Here is an 18,351-nt window from a genome sequence, read left to right on the forward strand (position 1 = left end):
CTATTAATGAACAGCTAATATCTTATAAGGCAGTATTAATACTGGGAGTTGGTACTTAAACTCAAATATTTTATTGAATCATCACGTTTTTGGATATGAAGTCAAAGTTTGGTGTCAGTAAAATGTTAAGAAGAAGGAAAAGAAGATGAAGAAGAAGAAGAAGGAAAAGAAGACAAAGAAAAAGAAACAAGTAGACTGAAAAGGAGGAGGAAAAGGAGGAAAAGAAGACAGAAAAGAAGATAAAAAATAGAATAAGAAAAAGATAAAAAAAGAAGGCAAGAAAAAGGAGGAAAAGAAGAAGTAAAAGGAGAAAAAGAATGAAAAGAAAAAAGGAAAAGAAAAAGAAGGGGAAAAAAGTAGACAGAAAACGAGGAAGAAAAGAAGACTGAAAAGGAAAAGATAAAGATGGAAAAGAAGGAAAAGAAGAAGAAAAGAAGGGAAAGAAAAGATAGAAGCAAAAGAAGAAGAAAAGAAGGGAAAGAAAAGATAGAAGGAAAAGAAGAAGAAGAAAAAGAAGGAAGATAAGATAGAGAAGAAGGAAAAGAAGAGGGAGAAAACGAAGGAAAAAAGGAAAAGAAGAAGGAAAAGAAGATGAAGAAAAAGAAGGAAGATAAGATAGAGAAGGAAAAGAAGAGGGAGAAAACGAAGGAAAAAAGGAAAAGAAGATGAAGGAAAAGAAGATCAAGAAGAAGGAAAAGAAGAGGGAGAAGACAAAGGAAAGAAGGAAAAGAAGATGAAGCAAAAAAGAAGGAGAAGATGGAAAAGAAGACGAAGAGAAGATGGAAAAGAAAAAGGAAAAATTAAGGGAAAGGAGAAGGAAAAGGAAAATAAGATAGAGAAGAAGGAAAAGAAGGAGAAGACGAAGAAGGAAAAGAAGATGGAGAAGAAGGAAAAGAGGAAGAGGTTGAAAAATGAGGTAAAGAAGGCGAAGAAGAAGTAGGAAAAGAAGATGGAGAGGGAGAAGATGAAGAAGGAAAGAAGGAAAAGAAGATGAAAAAGACATAATGAAGAGGGAGAAGGAGAAAAGGGGGAAGGAAAAGAAGAGGAGGAAGAAGAAAAGAAGGGAGGGGAGAAGGAAAAGAAGAAGGACAAGTAGAGGGAGAAGAAAGAAAAAAGAGGAGAAAGAAAAGGAGGAAAAAAGAGGGAGAATAAGAAGAAAAGAAGGAAAAGAAGAGGAAGGAGGAGGAAAAGAAGGAAAAGAAAAAAAGGAAAGAGAAAGAGATGCTGAAAAATAAAAAGAAAAAATACGATTCTGCCCACCAATACATTTTTGTAATCAGAATTACTGTAAAACGCTGCAAAATAATGAATAATTATTACAGTTAATTGAACTGTATTCTTATCGAATAAGTTTAAGATTTAATGTATTCCTGCAAAGAGTTCATCATCACTTGAGTTTTCAGTCTAAACCATCTATTATGTTTTAGTGTTTAGTTCCACCATAGAAATGATAATATTAACAATAAAATATTACATTTCATAGCTTTTTCCTCACAAAATTGATTTAGTAAAGAATAAAACGTTTTATATTTAGAATTTATTTAGTTTAGTGTCCATTTTATTCAACATACATTTTATAATTTATTGTTTTGACATTTTACTTTTAAAAAGTACTCATTAGTTACTTTCCCTGCTAATTAGTTCCTTTTATAATGATGTAATTCAGTTACTAACCACATACTAGTTGTGAGATGTAACTATAACTAATTCCTTTTTTTTTTTTTTTTTTTAAGTAACATGCGCAACACTGGTGATAACAAAAATTGGTGCAATCGGATGGCATTAATGAACAAACCAGTGGAGCAGTTTTGTTTTGATCATTCTACAGTAATATCCCTCAGCCAAAGTCTGTCTTCATAATGGTTCAGTATTATTAATACTTATCATTACCTCCAGAACTGTCTTTAGCATCTGCACTCACAAAGAGCGTCTCAGGCCTCTAAAAGCCACCACGTGTTCATTAGTTTTTGCTTTATTTGCGAATGTTAGCCATATGCCAGTTTGCACATGAATTTCATTCGAATCTTTGGATGGAAACATGCGACGCCTCTTGAAAATCATCATAACTCTGTGAAATAATGTCTTTGTTTGTCATACAACCAGAAGTCAAATCACATTCCACATAACTTTTCCAGCCTTTGAGATGTTTTTGTAGCCTCTTCCTAACCTGTGCCATTTTACAACTTTATCTCAAAGGTCTATTAAAAGCGAGGTGTAATGTGATTAAAGGTATAGACTTTCACAGGGTATGATGATTTTCAATCGGCACTGGTGCTTTAGAAAATCTTACAGATCCCAAAGTTTTGACGGATCACTACCAGTTCATCATTCATTGAAGTCACTGCTGACCTGAATGTGTTTCTGTCCACCTGCCTGAATAATAGAGCATGAAACATTCTTCATCTGTAAATGTCCATCTGTGTGTCTATTATGAATCCTTTAAGATTAGAAAGACATTTATCATCTCTTCCCTCCACCAGCTCACAGTTGCCAGGCAACACCGCCTCGATCCGTTATCTGGAGAGAATGGAGGATTGATTCTTTGACTTTTACTTCTGCTTACCTACAGGAGTCATTACACATCAATAGTCGCATTTCCATTGTCGGGGCCTAAAGCGAGTGTGCTAATTCATGACAGGGCCAGTCGCTTTTCAATTCTCACTTCTGGGGCTTGAGCGGGTCTTGTCAGGCTTCCTCCAGGCCAATAGCCAAGGGTTTTTGACCTGTCGAATACATCGAACTGAAGCAGGAGAGTTTGAGCTTGAGGAGTTTAGCACACGAAGCTTATCAACACTGCATTTATTTAATATTAATATCAGAGTAATTAACGCTCATAATTTTTAAAATTGTTAGATTTATTTTAAAAGTCGATTTTTATGTTATTTAAGTCAAGTCGACATCAACTAGATCAGGGGTCTCAAACTCAAATTGGCAGGGGGCCATATAAGTGACTGACAATTCATAAGAGGGCTGCTTTAACATTCAAGCACAACAAAAAAGTGGAAACCTGATGTATTTGATGCATTCAGACTATGATAATATTACAATTTAATAATAGGCATAATAATAATAATTATTTTTATTCTGTCCCAATCCATTGTTGCTTAACCAAAAGTTTAACAGCAGAAAGCAGATTGGATAACTTTAGTGACTTTAGTGGCAATTGTTCTTTTCAATATCTTTTTTTTTTTTTTGTAAAACTACAGCAAAGAGAAAATATTTAGTCAAATTTTGCTAATACACATTTTTTTAATACAAATTTTAATAAGCATATGAGGAAAATCTATTAAATGAGACCATTTGAATCGAATATTAGCAAAATGATCATATTTGTTACACCACCAGCATAACATGTAGGCCATGAAGAAGTGTTGGTACAATACTATACAGGTGGTATAAAACTAATTATAATCAGATGACCCTTCAATATTTTCAAAAATAGAGCTTTAGTTAAAATAGAGCCCTTACGGACATATATTTCAACGTTTAAATCAGCCCCAGAATAATCTGCATGTGCGTTACTCACGACTGCACGCTGAGAGAAACCGAATGTAGAATTATTAGAATTATTAGCCCCCCTGTTTATTTTTTTCCTCAATTTCTGTTTAACAGAGAGATTTTTTTTCAACACATTTCTAATCATATTAGTTTTAATAACTCATTTCTAATAACTGATTTATTTTATCTTTGCCATGATGACAGTAAATAATATTTGACTAGATATTTTTCAAGACACTTCTATACAGCTTAAAGTGACATTTAATTGCTTAACTAGGTTAAATAGGTTAACTAGGCAGGTTAGGTTAAATAGGCAACTTCACGAGTTCACACTTGCAATAGTTTCAGAATAAAGCGTATTTGGCGTGCTGTCCGGGGAGAGGGCTCTGAGCTCGGGGAAGACACCCAAACTCGAGTTATTTCTCTTATCAGGAAACAGAGAGGAATTGGGATTCGAGCGAAGTATCTAGCCCAGCCCCAGAACGCTCCCCCCGGGATTGAAATGCTTAAGAGGTGAGGTGACGGGGTGGTGGAGGGATGCTAAAGTCGTAAGATGCTGCAGGTAAGACAGCTTTGGTATATATAGGGGTTTGGTCAAGAACTGATTGGATAATAGAATAATTGTCAAATGATGTATTTGATACTGAAACTTCTGCACGTGCTCCTCCCGAAATTTGTTTATAAAACATCACTTATTGTACTACGTTGGTTTGATCTGTAGACAGTCAAAAAAAAAATTACTTAAAGGGGCTAATAATATTGACCTTAAAATGGTTTATAAAAAATGTTAAATTGCTTTTTATTATCAGAATATTATCAGAAATACTGTGAAAATTTCCTTGCTCTGTTAAACATAATTTGAGAAATATTTAAAAACAGAAAAATTTTTTAAAGAGGGGCTAATAATTCTGACTTCAACTGTATAGTACATTACTTTAAATGTCCAGTAGGAGGTGGGTCAAAACCACAAGTGGCTATATGCGACTGCACAACAATGATAGTGATTCAAAAATGAATGTTTGGGGGGCCGAATCTTGTTATGTTTTGTTTTGTTTATTCGTCAGTTGTGGGCCGGAGAAGGGAAAACGGGGGTCACAAATGGCCTGCAGTTGGCAGTTTGAGACCCCTGAACTAGATGATGGTGACCTTATCATTAAAACACAAGATACAAATATTTTGCAACATGCCACAATTTGCTATTTATTAAAACACATTGAAAAAACAATGCAGCATTACCAATGACTAAGCTCTGTGGAAATGGTCCACACATCGATTAAACCATTTTCATGGTTACTGCTCATCTCGGTTATCAGAAGTCTCCTCTCATTGTGTGCATCTTCACCGCGTTCACCTGGGATGATATGTGAAGTTTGCTACACCTTCGAGGCTGTGCGATTCACGATTTCTTTAGGTTTCATGGTTCATCCACAAAGTATGTCAGCGTCAATGCGTCACAGAGGACAACAGCCAATTACATTACTTTTCCAGTGTTGCATAAACGTGATTGACCTTGATCTGCTTGAGGGTATTTGCATGGCGCAATCTGACTGGCTGACACCTGTTTGATGATTCAAAGTTCACTCAAAGTTTGAATAAAACTGCTATGTAGTTTAGTTACATGATCTACACAGCAGGACTAGTCGATGTCAATCAAAAAGCATTAAAATCGACCAGTCAACTAATCTGTGCAACCCCTAATATATAAATATATCTATATATAACTATCAGCCAATCTTATATATAACCAGCCAATCGCATGGAAGCAACTCAATGCATTTAGGCACATGATCAAGATGATCTGCTGCTGTGATCAAACCGAGCATCAGAATGAGAAAGAAAGGTGATTCAAGTGACTTTGAATGTGGCATGGTTGTTGGTGCCAGACGGGTTGGTCTGAGTATTTCAGAAACTGCTGATCTACTGTACACAAATGGCCTCCACAGTCACCAGATCTCAATCCGATAGAGCACCTTTGGGACGTGGTGGAACGGGAGATTTGCATCATGGATGTGCAGCCGACAAATCTGCAGCAACTGTGTGATGCTACCATGTCAATATGGAGCAAAAACTCTGAGGAATATTTCCAGTACCTTGTTGAATCTATGCCACGAAGAATTAAGGCAGTTCTGAAGGCAAAAGTAGGTCCAACCCAGGACTAGTAAGTACCTAATAAAGTGGCCAGTGAGTGTATGTTAGCACTTAAAAATACGATCTCTTTTTACATCCCCAATCCTTTTTGTATTGGACAGTAATGAGCAAAATCAAGGTAGAAATTAAGCTTTCAGACATAAAAGTGCACCTCTGAACACTTTAAACACATTAATCCAAATAAATTCCTTCATTCATCAACTTGTTTGAGCCCTGTTTTGACCTAAAAATGTCTTCAGGTGTTTCCTTCCATTTTAAAGGCATGGTTAGTCAAGGGAATCACTTAAAATCACACCTGTTCAACCCATTCAGAAAAACAAACAAACAAACAATCAAATGAATGAGACACTCATTCACTTTGCTATTCATATGCGGAGACACAATGCGACCTGATCCAAGTGGCTGCAATAAATGTAATTAGGCCTGCGCTGCATACAGAAAAAAAAGCTCTGGGCATTTGGAGGTGATTCATCACTTACGGTAATTCTGCAGTAACGGATAAACAAGCTCATATGAAACCATCCCACACAACTCATTACGCTAGAACGTCTCCGTACTAATGCAATGAACTACGGCTCAAGTCTTATATCCAAGGAAATGCATAACATTGTCAAGACTGCCATAATGCTCAAGCCCAAAAGCAATGATTATATAAGTCTGATTTGAAGCTGAGTGATTGGTTTATATTTCTTTCTTGAGGATAGTCTGCATCATTAGGATATTTAGATGATAAGCTGGATTAGCATTGATGCAGTGGTTACCAATAGCCTTTTTTTTTCCCTCTGTTGGACCAGTTGTTTATTTTTGTCAGTAGTGCACCTCATATATTTTACACAAAATAAATATGAATACACAAAATAAATCATTAGGCGTTTTAAGTCAAAGTCTCTTTAAGGCAAGTCATTTCACTTGGCGGCCATCTTTGAAACGCGTCTCAGGTAATATGCTCAGGCATTCTGTCTAAATGGGAAAACATGAAATTTTCCAAAACTGTTTGCCAAGCTTACAATTACATTACATATTTGAAATCACCAATAAAATTAAACATTAAACACAATTAAATACAATTAATTAACACAATTAAAAATTACATTTTTTAAAACGTCCAAATCAAACAAAATCTGTATATTTTCAGTGTGCCCGAACTAATGCGCATGCGCACTCAAAAGGAACGAGATCACGACACCAACCTCATTTATGGCCGTTCTACACTTTATCATCCTCTGTATAATGCTTCCTCAGATCGCGCTGCTCTTCTGAAGTAATCCACAACTTGGTCTTGATGGTGAATCTCCTCCAGAAATATTAGCGACTCTTTGTTTACAAGTTTGTGGTGTGTTTGAGTAGTTGCTGCCATGTGCATTTGACAGGATGGACTGCACCTCACGTTAATTTTATACAGATTACAAAACCAGAAAACATTTGTTTTCAAGTGTAGTGGCTAATTTAAAAGTAGATATGTCAAGCTTTAAGTAGATATATTTCTTATGTCTGTGAAGCAAGCATTCGCTGAGATTCCAGTTTGTTTGTTGACCACATAATCAGTCATTAAAGCACATGTCTGGTCTAATCTTCTCCCCTGAAGAAACATCAGTCTATAGCGATCGATGATTGACTCCTGTACTAGTAGCTTCATTCACCATATTGACCATTACACTTTTCCCTATTCAAAACTATATGAGTGACGCGTCTTGTGTATTCTATAGTCTTAAAGTACACTCAAAAAATAACTTTTGAAGCTATTTATTTTTTACTTATTTAAGGTTTTTTTGGGAGACAACCTAATTGTTTTATGTTCAATTCTTAAAATTGTAAAAACAGTCAAGCTAACCTAATCAATTTGTGTTCGGACAAAATTAAGGAATTGTGTGGAACCCATTTTTAATCTACAAAAGGCAAACTGGTTTCTCAGACTACAAATGCAGTTTCCTTTAGACCAAAAACTAGCAAAATGCTTGTGCCATCTGCTAAACAAGCGTTATTCAAACATTTGAAGTTCCTACACAAGTTTGACCTTAATCGTATTCCTAAAATAAAGAAAATGTTAAGTAAAGTTGGGTAAATGCTTAGCAATACACTCAAAAAATTAGTTTTGCTGCTTGTTCTAAAATATTTATTTAAAATCAGTTGAAACAACACAATTTTTACAATTTTTTGGAGACAACCTAATTGTTTTATGTTCAATCCACTTAAATTTGTGAGAAATATTAAGTTATCTTAATCGAATTAAGTTGGGACAACATGAAGGAATCATGTGGATCCTAGCATTTTTTACAGTGTAGACAGTGAGGATGTCGCAGACAGGACTTGAACCTGGGTTTCTGGTGTAACTTCCAAACAGATGTGTTTTCAGTCTTGATTTGATTATGCCAAATGTTGAAGCACATCTGATCGGAACTTCTAATTTACTTGATCCCAATGATCTGATATTTAAAAAAATTACAGATATGCTTACTGCTATTCAGTGAGCATATCTGTAATGTTTTGAGATTCTAGGCCATTTAGTGATTTGTAGACAAGGAATAATCCTAAAATCTATTCTGAATGTAACTGGGAGCCAGTGTAAAGACCTGAGGACAGGTGTGATGTGCTCAGATTTTTCTGGTTCTGGTGAGAATTCGCAGCGTTCTAGATGAGCTGCAACTGTCTGACTGTTTTTTTTTGGGAGGGCCAGCGAGGAGTCCATTACAGTAATCCACCCTGCTGCTGATAAAAGCATAAACAGGTTTCTTTAAGTCCTCACTGGAAACAAAGAATCTAATGCTTGCAATGTTTTTGAGATGAAAATCTGCTGATTTACGTACTGCTTTGACATGACCAAGGCCCAATCCCAATTCTATATTTGTACCGCAGCCCCTTCTCTTTCCCCTTGGCCCTTAAAACTGTGAAGGGGAAGGGCTTCAACATTTACTCCTAAGAAATGGTACACCACTACATTTTTCATCGTGATCTCATGCTTTATATAAGATCAGACGAGCACGACTGGTGTAGTTATTCCAGTTGCGTTATTTTTTGGTATTTATCTTCATGAAATCACTGAAGGCACATGGATATATTAAAACATGTGCTTGTTTGTTGTAAAAATTTGTAATAATGTCAAAAAATACTAATTTGTGGATCTCCTTACTTCCGGGTGCAGCTAAACTGCCATTGTAGCTCGTGTATTCTGGGAAATTTTCTTACCCCTTGGTTTCAAATGTGGTCCTAAAAAATCTCTCTTTTGAGGGCTATCTACCCCTCCCCTTAGCCCTACGCCTTCACGCAAAAGAGGATTGGGAATTGGGTAAGGGGAAGGACTAAGGGGTAGAATTGGGATTGGGCCAAAAACTGAGTGAGGAACAGAAAAATGTGGCAAATACACAGGCTGGAACAAGTCACAGGTAACTGAAACAAAGTAAACAAGAACACATGAGGAAGAACTAAGTCAGAGGTGGAACACTGGGAGGGGAATGGAGACAGTACAGAATGGTGATACGGGATATTTATTTTAGTAAGATTTATGCTAAAAGATACTATTATAGTAATTTTTAAAAATATATTGCATTTGTTTTCTTGTTATTTATTGATTGGCTATTGTCAATAAGATTATCACATCAATGTAAGCTTCAAGTCATGTTGGCTTTATTGGCTTCCTCGTGTGTTCTAGCCGGCAGCTAGCTCTCTGCAACTGGTCGCTTACTGAAGCTAAGCAGGGCTGTGCCCGGTCAGTACCTGGATGGGAGACCACATGGGAAAGTTAGGTTGCTGCTGGAAGTGGTGTTAGTAAGACCAGCAGGGGGTGCTCAACCTGCAGTCTGTGTGGGTCCTAATGCCCCAGTATAGTGAAGGAGACTACTGCTTAGTGAGCGATGTCTTTTGGATGAGACGTTAAACCGAGGTCCTGACTCGTGAAAAATCCCAGGATGTCCTTCGAAAAAGAGTACCCTCTGTCCATCCTGGCCTCCTAACCATCCCCATATTATAATTGGCTCCATCACTCTCCTCTCCATCAATTAGCTGGTGTTTGGTGTGCAGTCTGTCGCAATATGGATTCCACCGCTTTGAGTGTCCAGAAAAGCACTTTATAAATGTAAGGAATTATTATTATTATTATAATTATTATTATTATTATTATTATTATTATTATGTCATTTCAACAATATACAGTCCAGTACACAGTGAAAGGAAACAATGTTCCTCCAGGACCAAGGTGCTACATCAAACAACATAAATTGACAACATAACACACTATAGTAGACTACACACTACTATAAACAATTAGAAGAATGAAATAAGATAAACTAAAATAAAAAAAGTACACAAAGTGCAACATTTAGTGCAAATAAGACAGGATAGACAAGACAGGACGAAACAGTAACAGTAATGCCGACCAGTACATTACGGATGTTGTGCAAATATTGAATCAAATATAAATACTGTACAGGTAAACATTCGTCATTGAGGTAGACATGTTGTACAGAGCAGTGTAAAAATAGCAGCTGTGCAAATATTCCTGTAGTTGTCCGTTCATTTTTATTTGTGTGTGTGCCAGTCCAGTTTGGATTATCAAAAATCCCTGGGCTTTAGTGGGAAATTAAGTCATCCCGGACTTGATTTTCTCCCTAAACCACGCTGAAAACATTTGTAAGACAACCGTAAATCTGACTCTGCGGTTGAAATGACCACACCAGAAATAATGATTGTAGACCTTTTATGAATATTTACCAAACAATCAATCCTTCAAAACCTCACACAATCTCCGGCATTCCTTGGAACGCTATAATTAGAAATAATACCATAGAGACAACAAAACAAGCTCAAATAGACAGTGTACGCAAGTAAAATACACGTTCAATGATCTCTGACTTGGGTGACACCGCCGTTCTCAGAAGAGCTGACATGCGTCTATTTGGTGGGTGTGATTTGCGGTCGGGGGGAAAGCTGACATGAACTTTGCTGTGTCTAGAAGAGGAGCATTGCAGACTCATCTATACACATATTCATCAGCGCTGTCAGACGCTGGAGCTCTTTCTTCTTAACCAAGCTTGGAAATGCTGGAGTTTGGTAAATTACGATCGGCTGTTTCTGAAGGCCAGGGAACTGCACATAGCAACACGCTCTCCAGCTGGGGGAAAGCTAACAGTTTTTGGAGCTTAAGTTGTAATTTATGTGTTGCAGTCTTCAGATTACAGAACAACGGTCGCTGTGAGGCTTATTTGTAAGTTTCGCTGTTGGGAGTAGGCGTTTAGTTTCTTAACATCTTTCAAACTTAATATTCATCAAAGTCTCTTGAAAAACACGACCAAAATACCGTTATTAAGCAGTGTTTTTAAACATGGTGGCTCAGTGGTTACCACTTTCACATCACAGCAAGAAGGTCGCTGGTTTGAGTCCCGGCTGTGTCAGTTGGCATTTCTGTGTGGAGTTTGCTTGTTCTCTCCGTGTTGGCATAGGTTTCCTTTGGGTGCTCCGGTTTTTCTCCACTGTTCAAAGACTTGCGCAATAGATGAATTGGATGAACTAAATTGGCCGTAGTGTATGAGTGTGAATGAGTGTGTATAGGTGTTTCCCAGTATTGGGTTGCGGCTGGACGGGCATCAGCTGTATAAAACACATGCTAGAATAGTTGGCGGTTCATTCCACCGTGGTGATTCCTTTTAATTAGGGACTAAGCTGAAGGAAAATGAATGAATGAATGTTTAGAACATTGTATTGCAAATATTATAATGTTACTTAAATATCATGTGTATTATTATATTTATATTTCAAATATTCCCCAAGCTCTGTTTAACAAAGAAGTTTTATTTTCAGCATTATAAAGCATAATAGTTTTAATAACTAATTTCTAAACACAATTTTTTTGTAGTTTTTGCCATGTTGGCAGCACAAAACATTTTACTGGATATATTTTAAAATCCTATTAAAATAAATAATTATTAAATATTTCGTTCGTTCGTTCGTTCGTTCGTTCGTTCGTTCGTTCATTCATTTTCATCCGCTTTTCTGGGGCCGGGTTGCGGGGGCAGCATTCTTAGGGCCTACTCCCACTATGCTATCTGAACCGTGTCCAGGCCCGTTTCCCGGATCGTTTGAGAAGTGTGAGCACTCTGAATTGGGCTCAGGCGCGGTTCAGTTGGCTGGCCCTGGCCCTATCGGAAGAGGTCAGCCAGAGCACAGTTCACTTGGTTGTAGTGTGAGTGCAAAGTGTGCCTGAGCCCGAAACTGAAGACGAGACGTGACTTTAAGGGACTGTTTCATGTGGATGTATTAATCATTCTTACTGTTTAATGAACGCAAACAGTCATAGATTATAAAAGACTCAAACCCCTCACTGCACCACAGCTGCACCTTTAGCAAACCTCCTAATTCCTGCAGCACGAGGACTTTAATGATTGTTTATGAGCATCAAAAATGGCTGATCTGTTCGGCGGAATATTTGACTGTGTGTCACTGCATCTCAAATGACTAAAGAAATCTCCACTGTGCTGAGCGAGAGCGCTTTTTAAACTGAACAGCACATCATCGATGACGTAGACGTGCTCAGGCTCGAATGCAATGTGAGTGCGGGCTGTCTGGGGAGACGGGAGGGGGACAAGTGTGCTTCGGCCCAGTTCAAGGCAACTGTACATGGTTAGTATGCCCTTTGGAGAGAACCCCAAGACTTTCCTCTCCACAGACACAGCTCCTCCCAGGGGGGGGAGCAGGGAGACCGAGAGGCATAGTCCCTCCAGCGTGTCCTAGGTCTTCCCCCGAGGCCTCCTCCCAGTGGGACATGCCTGGAACAGAAGACATAGTTCCTCCAGCATGTCCTGGGTCTTCCTCCGAGGCCTCCTCCCAGTGGGACATGCCTGGAACACCTCCCTAGGTAGTAGGGTTTCACGGTTTACTGGTACTATGGTAGTATCCCGATACTATGGCTCAAAAATACTGGCGGTGCCACTGCAGTTTGCAAACGGTAGTATCGTCATCAATGATCTATCTGCAATAGATAATGTTGCATGTGGAAAAGCCACTAAAATGCTCACATGTTTGTGCAACAATAAACCATTTTGTTTTAATAGTCTGTGGAGCCCTTTAAGGTTGCAGAACTGTGTAGAATTTGCGCCTTTTATGGTTGCCTATTGCACGTTTTCTAATGCTTCAGTTCGAATGCACATCTGAATCGGTTCATTTCCGTTCCTGTTAATATGATTTAGTAGCTACAACAACTGCGGCAATCTCTTTAAAGGAACGACTCACAAAGTCAAATTTTGCATTGTTACCTGATAGGGCGACGTGGTGGCGCAGTAGGTAGTGCTCTCGCCTCACTGCAAGAAGGTCGCTGGTTCAAGCCTCGGCTGGGTCAGTTGGCATTTCTGTGTGGAGTTTGCATGTTCTCTCCGTGTTCTTGTGGGTTTCCTCCAGGTGCTCCGGTTTCCCCCACCGTCCAAAGACATGCGGTACAGGTGAATTGGGAAAGCTGAATTGTCCGTAGTGTATGTGTGTGAATGGGTGCATATGGATGTTTCCCAGTGATGGGTTGCAGCTTGAAGGGCATCCGCTGCGTAAAACATATGCTGGATAAGTTGGCGGTTCATTCCGCTGTGGTGACCCAAGAAAATGAATGAATGAATGAATGAATGTTACCTGATAAAAACAAACAAAAAAATTGCAACAGGAATCATTGAAACTATTTTTGACCACTTCACACAGCCTAATTTGGTTGGAAAAAAAATGCTGTTTTATAATAATTCATTCGGTATCATTTTTATCTTTATTTTAATGTATTTTTTTGGTCAGTTATCTACAAAATACAATAAAAATACAAAGTGAGTAAATTTTAGGTGAAGTGAGGTGCAAATAATACTTTTTAGACTTAAGTGAATTATGAATTAAATTCAAGCAGGCCTATTATAACATAACATGTAGTATTTCTGACAATTTTCTTTATAATTATGCCATCGAACTGTTGATTTAAACACAATATCAGACTTGTAGCAGTGCGATGTGGCTGTATATCGTCACTTGTGGGGTTCTAAGTCACTCAGCTTGCGGCCTCGAGCCAATGCACGCCTCACACAAGTTCTGATATACAGCCATATCACTCTGCTACTCGTATGATATTGCTAATATATTGATGGCCTGTTTTAATGCATTGTATTGCCAGATCCCTGTCTTTGGTTCCTTTCTCATATTTTTCTCTCTCCCTTTGTTGACATGTAGCTTTCGAAATGAAGGTTTTTGTTTGTTTGTTTCACTGAAACTGTAGGAGATTGTAGCAATTGAGAAGGTGAAACTGAAGCTGTTTGCTTTTGTCTCTCTGTCTCCAGCACATCACCACAGACAGCTACATCCCCTGCCTGACCGACCTCTGCAAGGCCTTGTGGGAGGTGATGCTCAGTTACTATCTGACCATGCAGTGGCACGATGAGCACTACAAAGAAGAAGAGGCTAGTCCTGCAGCAGGTGAGCAAATAAAACAGCTTCTTAAAGAGACAGTTCACCTAAGATTTTATTATTTTTTTTCCTGACTGGTGTACACTACCTGACAAAAGTCTTGTCACCTCCAAGTTTTAGCAACAACAAATAATAACTTGACTAGTTGATCCTTTGGTATCAGAAGTGGCTTATATGAAAGGCAAACCTCTAGATTACACTTATTTTACCAAAATAAAAAATAATCATGCCTTGATTTTTAATTATTTTATTAGGACAGTAAGGTCTGACTTTGCTTAGACAAACATCTTGTCACTTAACAGAAATAATGTACAGTATAGAATATAAAGTCACGCTGCAGTAGAAACAGAATGAATATTGCGCATGACTCCCATGAGCTTGCAGGACTGCATCCATACATCTTTGCAATGACTCAAATAACTTATTAATAAAGTCATCTGCAATGGCAAAAAAAGCGTTCTTGCAGGACTCTCAGAGTTCATCAAGATTCTTTGGATTCATCTTTAATGCCTCCTCCTTTTTCATACCCCAGACATGCTCAATAATGTTCATGCCTGGTGAATGGGCTGGCCAATCCTAGACATTACAAACTTCTATTTAAAGAATATGAAAATCAGACAAAAAAACTTTGGGCCTATCATATACCCGCCGAAATAAGGTGTAAGACGTATTTGCCCTTGTTGCTATTTTCAGACCAACGCAACCTTAATTTATCCGTTTTCCCGTTTTCACTTTGTGGACTCATGGGTGTTTTGGGATTTTTGTTAGTTTATTCATGACTATTTGCTTTTGTATAATGTTGTTATTATTATCAGTATTATTTATTATATGCATATTTATATTTGTTTTATTAAAACAAATGAGATTTGTCCACCTGTCAGATTTTGGACCATATGGGGCATAGTATGTGTGTTTGGATATAACTCCACGTTTCGTTATTATTGCTCATTTATTCATTTGCTGTAAATTAGAACTGAATTTAGAAATAGTTTTGAAACAAATCTTTGTGCTTAACAAACAAGATTAAATATGTAGGCTCATGAAAAAAGAGAGAAAGAGAAAGTGAAAGTAAAGGCTGATTGGAGGAGGCTCGTTCTTTATCCTCTTGCTGCAGATGTTCTGTTAAACTGTTTTCTCGCTAGTGAAGCGTTCAGTTTGTCCACTTACAAAGTCCGCCATGTAAATAGCAAATACGTTATGGCGTGATGCAACTGACTCATAAAGGCGCATAGATCGTTAAAATAGAGCCCTTAATGTCTGCTTTATATAGAAAAAACATATGATGGGCATTAAAAATAAGTCATCATACAGACTAAATAAACTAAAGATTTTTATTATGCTTTTATTGTTTTATGCTTGAAAGCCTTTCATTTTTATCTTATATAGTTAGACTTTTAAAAATAAAAGTATTATTACTTTGTGCGATTTCATTTTTTTTACTGGTTCCTAAACAAAATTGTGTAAGATGTATACTAAAAATAGTTCTATATTTTTTTATTTTACAATACTTTATTCTTTATATTTTACAATTTTATATATACAAGTTTTAGTTTTCATTTTTTGTATCAAACATTTCCCAAACATCATTTGGGAAACCTTTCTTCTTTCTTTCTTTCTTTCTTTCTTTCTTTCTTTCTTTCTTTTCTTCTTTCTTTCTTTCTTTCTTTCTTTCTTTCTTTCTTTCTTTCTTTCTTTCTTTCTTTCTCTCTCTCTCTCTCTCTTTCTTTCTCTCTCTCTCTCTCTCTCTCTCTCTTTCTTTCTTTCTTTCTTTCTTTCTTTCTCTCTTTCTTTCTCTCTTTCTTTCTCTCTTTCTTTCTCTCTCTCTCTCTCTCTCTCTCTCTCTCTTTCTTTCTTTCTCTCTTTCTTTCTTTCTTTCTTTCTTTCTTTCTTTCTTTCTTTCTTTCTTTCTTCTTTCTTTCTTTCTTTATTTCTTTCTTTCTTTCTTTCTTTCTTTATTTCTTTATTTCTCTCTCTCTCTTTCTTTCTCTCTCTCTTTCTTTCTTTCTTTCTTTCTTTCTTTCTTTCTTTCTTTCTTTCTCTCTTTCTTTCTCTCTTTCTCTCTCTCTCTCTTTCTTTCTTTCTCTCTCTCTCTCTCTCTCTCTCTTTCTTTCTTTCTCTCTTTCTTTCTTTCTTTCTTTCTTTCTCTCTCTCTCTTTCTTTCTCTCTCTCTCTCTCTCTCTCTTTCTTTCTTTCTTTCTTTCTTTCTTTCTTTCTTTCTTTCTTTCTTTCTTTCTTTCTTTCTTCTTTCTTTCTTTCTTTCTTTTCTTCTTCTTTATTTATTTATTTATTTATTTCTCTCTCTTTCTTCCTTTTTTTCTTTCTTTCTCTCTCTCTCTCTCTTTCTTTCTTTCTTTCTTTCTTTCTCTCTTTCTTTCTCTCTCTCTCTTTCTTTCTCTCTCTCTCTCTCTCTCTCTTTCTTTCTTTCTCTCTTTCTTTCTTTCTTTTCTTTCTTTCTTTCTTTCTTTCTTTCTTTCTTTCTTTCTTTCTTTCTCTCTCTTTCTCTTTCTCTCTCTCTCTCTCTCTCTCTCTCTCTCTCTCTCTCTCTCTCTCTCTCTCTCTCTCTCTCTTTCTTTCTTTCTTTCTTTCTTTCTTTCTTTCTTTCTTTTGCTCTTATCCCTTTAACTACCCCACCAAGGAAATTTTTTTGTTGTATGTCCTATCTCCTAATGTCACTGTTAACACAATCAATGCATTTTTTTTCAACACATCCCATAATTTTTAAAATATCAACCTCTACCAAACGCCAGATATGTCGGTTTATAGTAAAAGCACCGGAATTAATACATAATACTATGAAAAATCAGATAATATGAAGTGTAAGACCAATTTATTAAAAAAATATTCAAAATAGAGCATTTTGAGTACTAAATCGCCTTTATTTTACTAATTTTAAGTATGCCCTAAAATATTTCAGATTCTCATTAAACAGGGTTTGTTGTTGTTTATTTTTTACAATAAAACCTATATCAATTGTAGTTGTGCAACAAGATTCTGTCTGTTTGATTGTTTTGTAAACCAACAATGCTGTGTGTGTAAACCATTATTTAAAACAGTAAAAGTTATTCTTTAAATGACTTTAACAGTCATTATTTAAAACAGTCAAAACATGATTAACCATTTGGTAGATCAGCAGACAAAGGGTTAAAAACAGAAGTGAAGAAAAAAATAGAGTACGCCGTGTCTGACCTGTAAATGTCCCAAAGCAGAATCACACAGTTACATGTCAAGTGCACTTGCTAGTCTTTTTCAGTCTTAATAGCTAATAGCTGATCTTTCTGCTGACGCGACTCCTCTTGTATTTCTGGAGGTCGTTCTATATTATGTCTCGTTTATATGTGTAACTGTAAATTAGTTTTAGCAGAATGAGCTAGAGATTCACGGGCATGATGGAGAGATTTGAAAGCATTTCATTAGTGTGAGTCTGCCTTGTGTATTCAGAGGAAATGCAGTAATCGACACAGCAGTGGTCAAGGAGACTGAGCAGGTAATTGAAAGGGCCGCTGTGCTGTTAGCCGATGCAGTGTACTTTGTAACGTTTGCCTTTCTGTCTCGCCTCCGCTTCGATTTCTAAGGTCACTGAGCAGTGCTAGAATAGATTGCTGCTTGTTCTTGGTTCGGTCTTTCATTGGAAATTCATTGAACCTTTCTAAAGTACCTTAATAACCACTATGGAGGGAAGCATATTGAATTCTACCGATTTAATGGATGTTGTTGCTGTAGGTACTGATGATTTTGGTGGTTATTTTCTATAAATATTAAATAAGAATAATTTATTTTCATAAAAATCATGTCAGCAACTAGAACTGTTAGGTTAACTTAACTTATATTTTTATAATTATGCACATAGTTCATTTGCTTTATTTACCCTTGATGAAGGCAAGTGTTGCCGAAATGCGTAGGTGCTGTTTTATAGAATAGCCATGTTAGTAAAGGCTTTTATTGAATTTTTTTTACTTACTTTTTGAGAGCCTTGGACTTCTAATTTTGTTGTTTATCTTTATGAATCCCTTACCCAAAGAGCACCGATACGTTACCTACCCCTGAAAAAACCCTTTTGGTTTGATTTTGAATTTATGCACATAGTTTATTTACTTAATATCAAGGCAACATTATTACTCGATTTTTTTAAAAGTAAACTCAACAAATTTGATCATTCATTCATTTTCTTTTTGGCTTAGTCCCTTTATTAATCAGGGGTCGCCACAGCGGAATGAACCGCCAACTTATCCAGCATGTTTTACGCAGCGGATGCCCTTCCAGCTGCAACCCATCACTGGGAAACAGCCATAT

General features: G+C 36.9%; 1 protein-coding gene across 1 annotated transcript in view; it reads left to right on the forward strand.

Moving 5' to 3' along the window:
* LOC130246323 (syndetin-like) overlaps window positions 1-18,351 on the forward strand; it is a 382,903-nt gene that overhangs the window by 99,055 nt on the left and 265,497 nt on the right. The window contains exon 12 of the mRNA XM_056479201.1: window positions 13,935-14,070. Within this exon, the coding sequence (XP_056335176.1) occupies window positions 13,935-14,070 (136 nt within the window). The remainder of the gene's footprint in view (window positions 1-13,934; window positions 14,071-18,351) is intronic.

Source organism: Danio aesculapii, chromosome 19, assembly GCF_903798145.1.
Source record: "Danio aesculapii chromosome 19, fDanAes4.1, whole genome shotgun sequence".
NCBI lineage: Eukaryota > Metazoa > Chordata > Actinopteri > Cypriniformes > Danionidae > Danio > Danio aesculapii.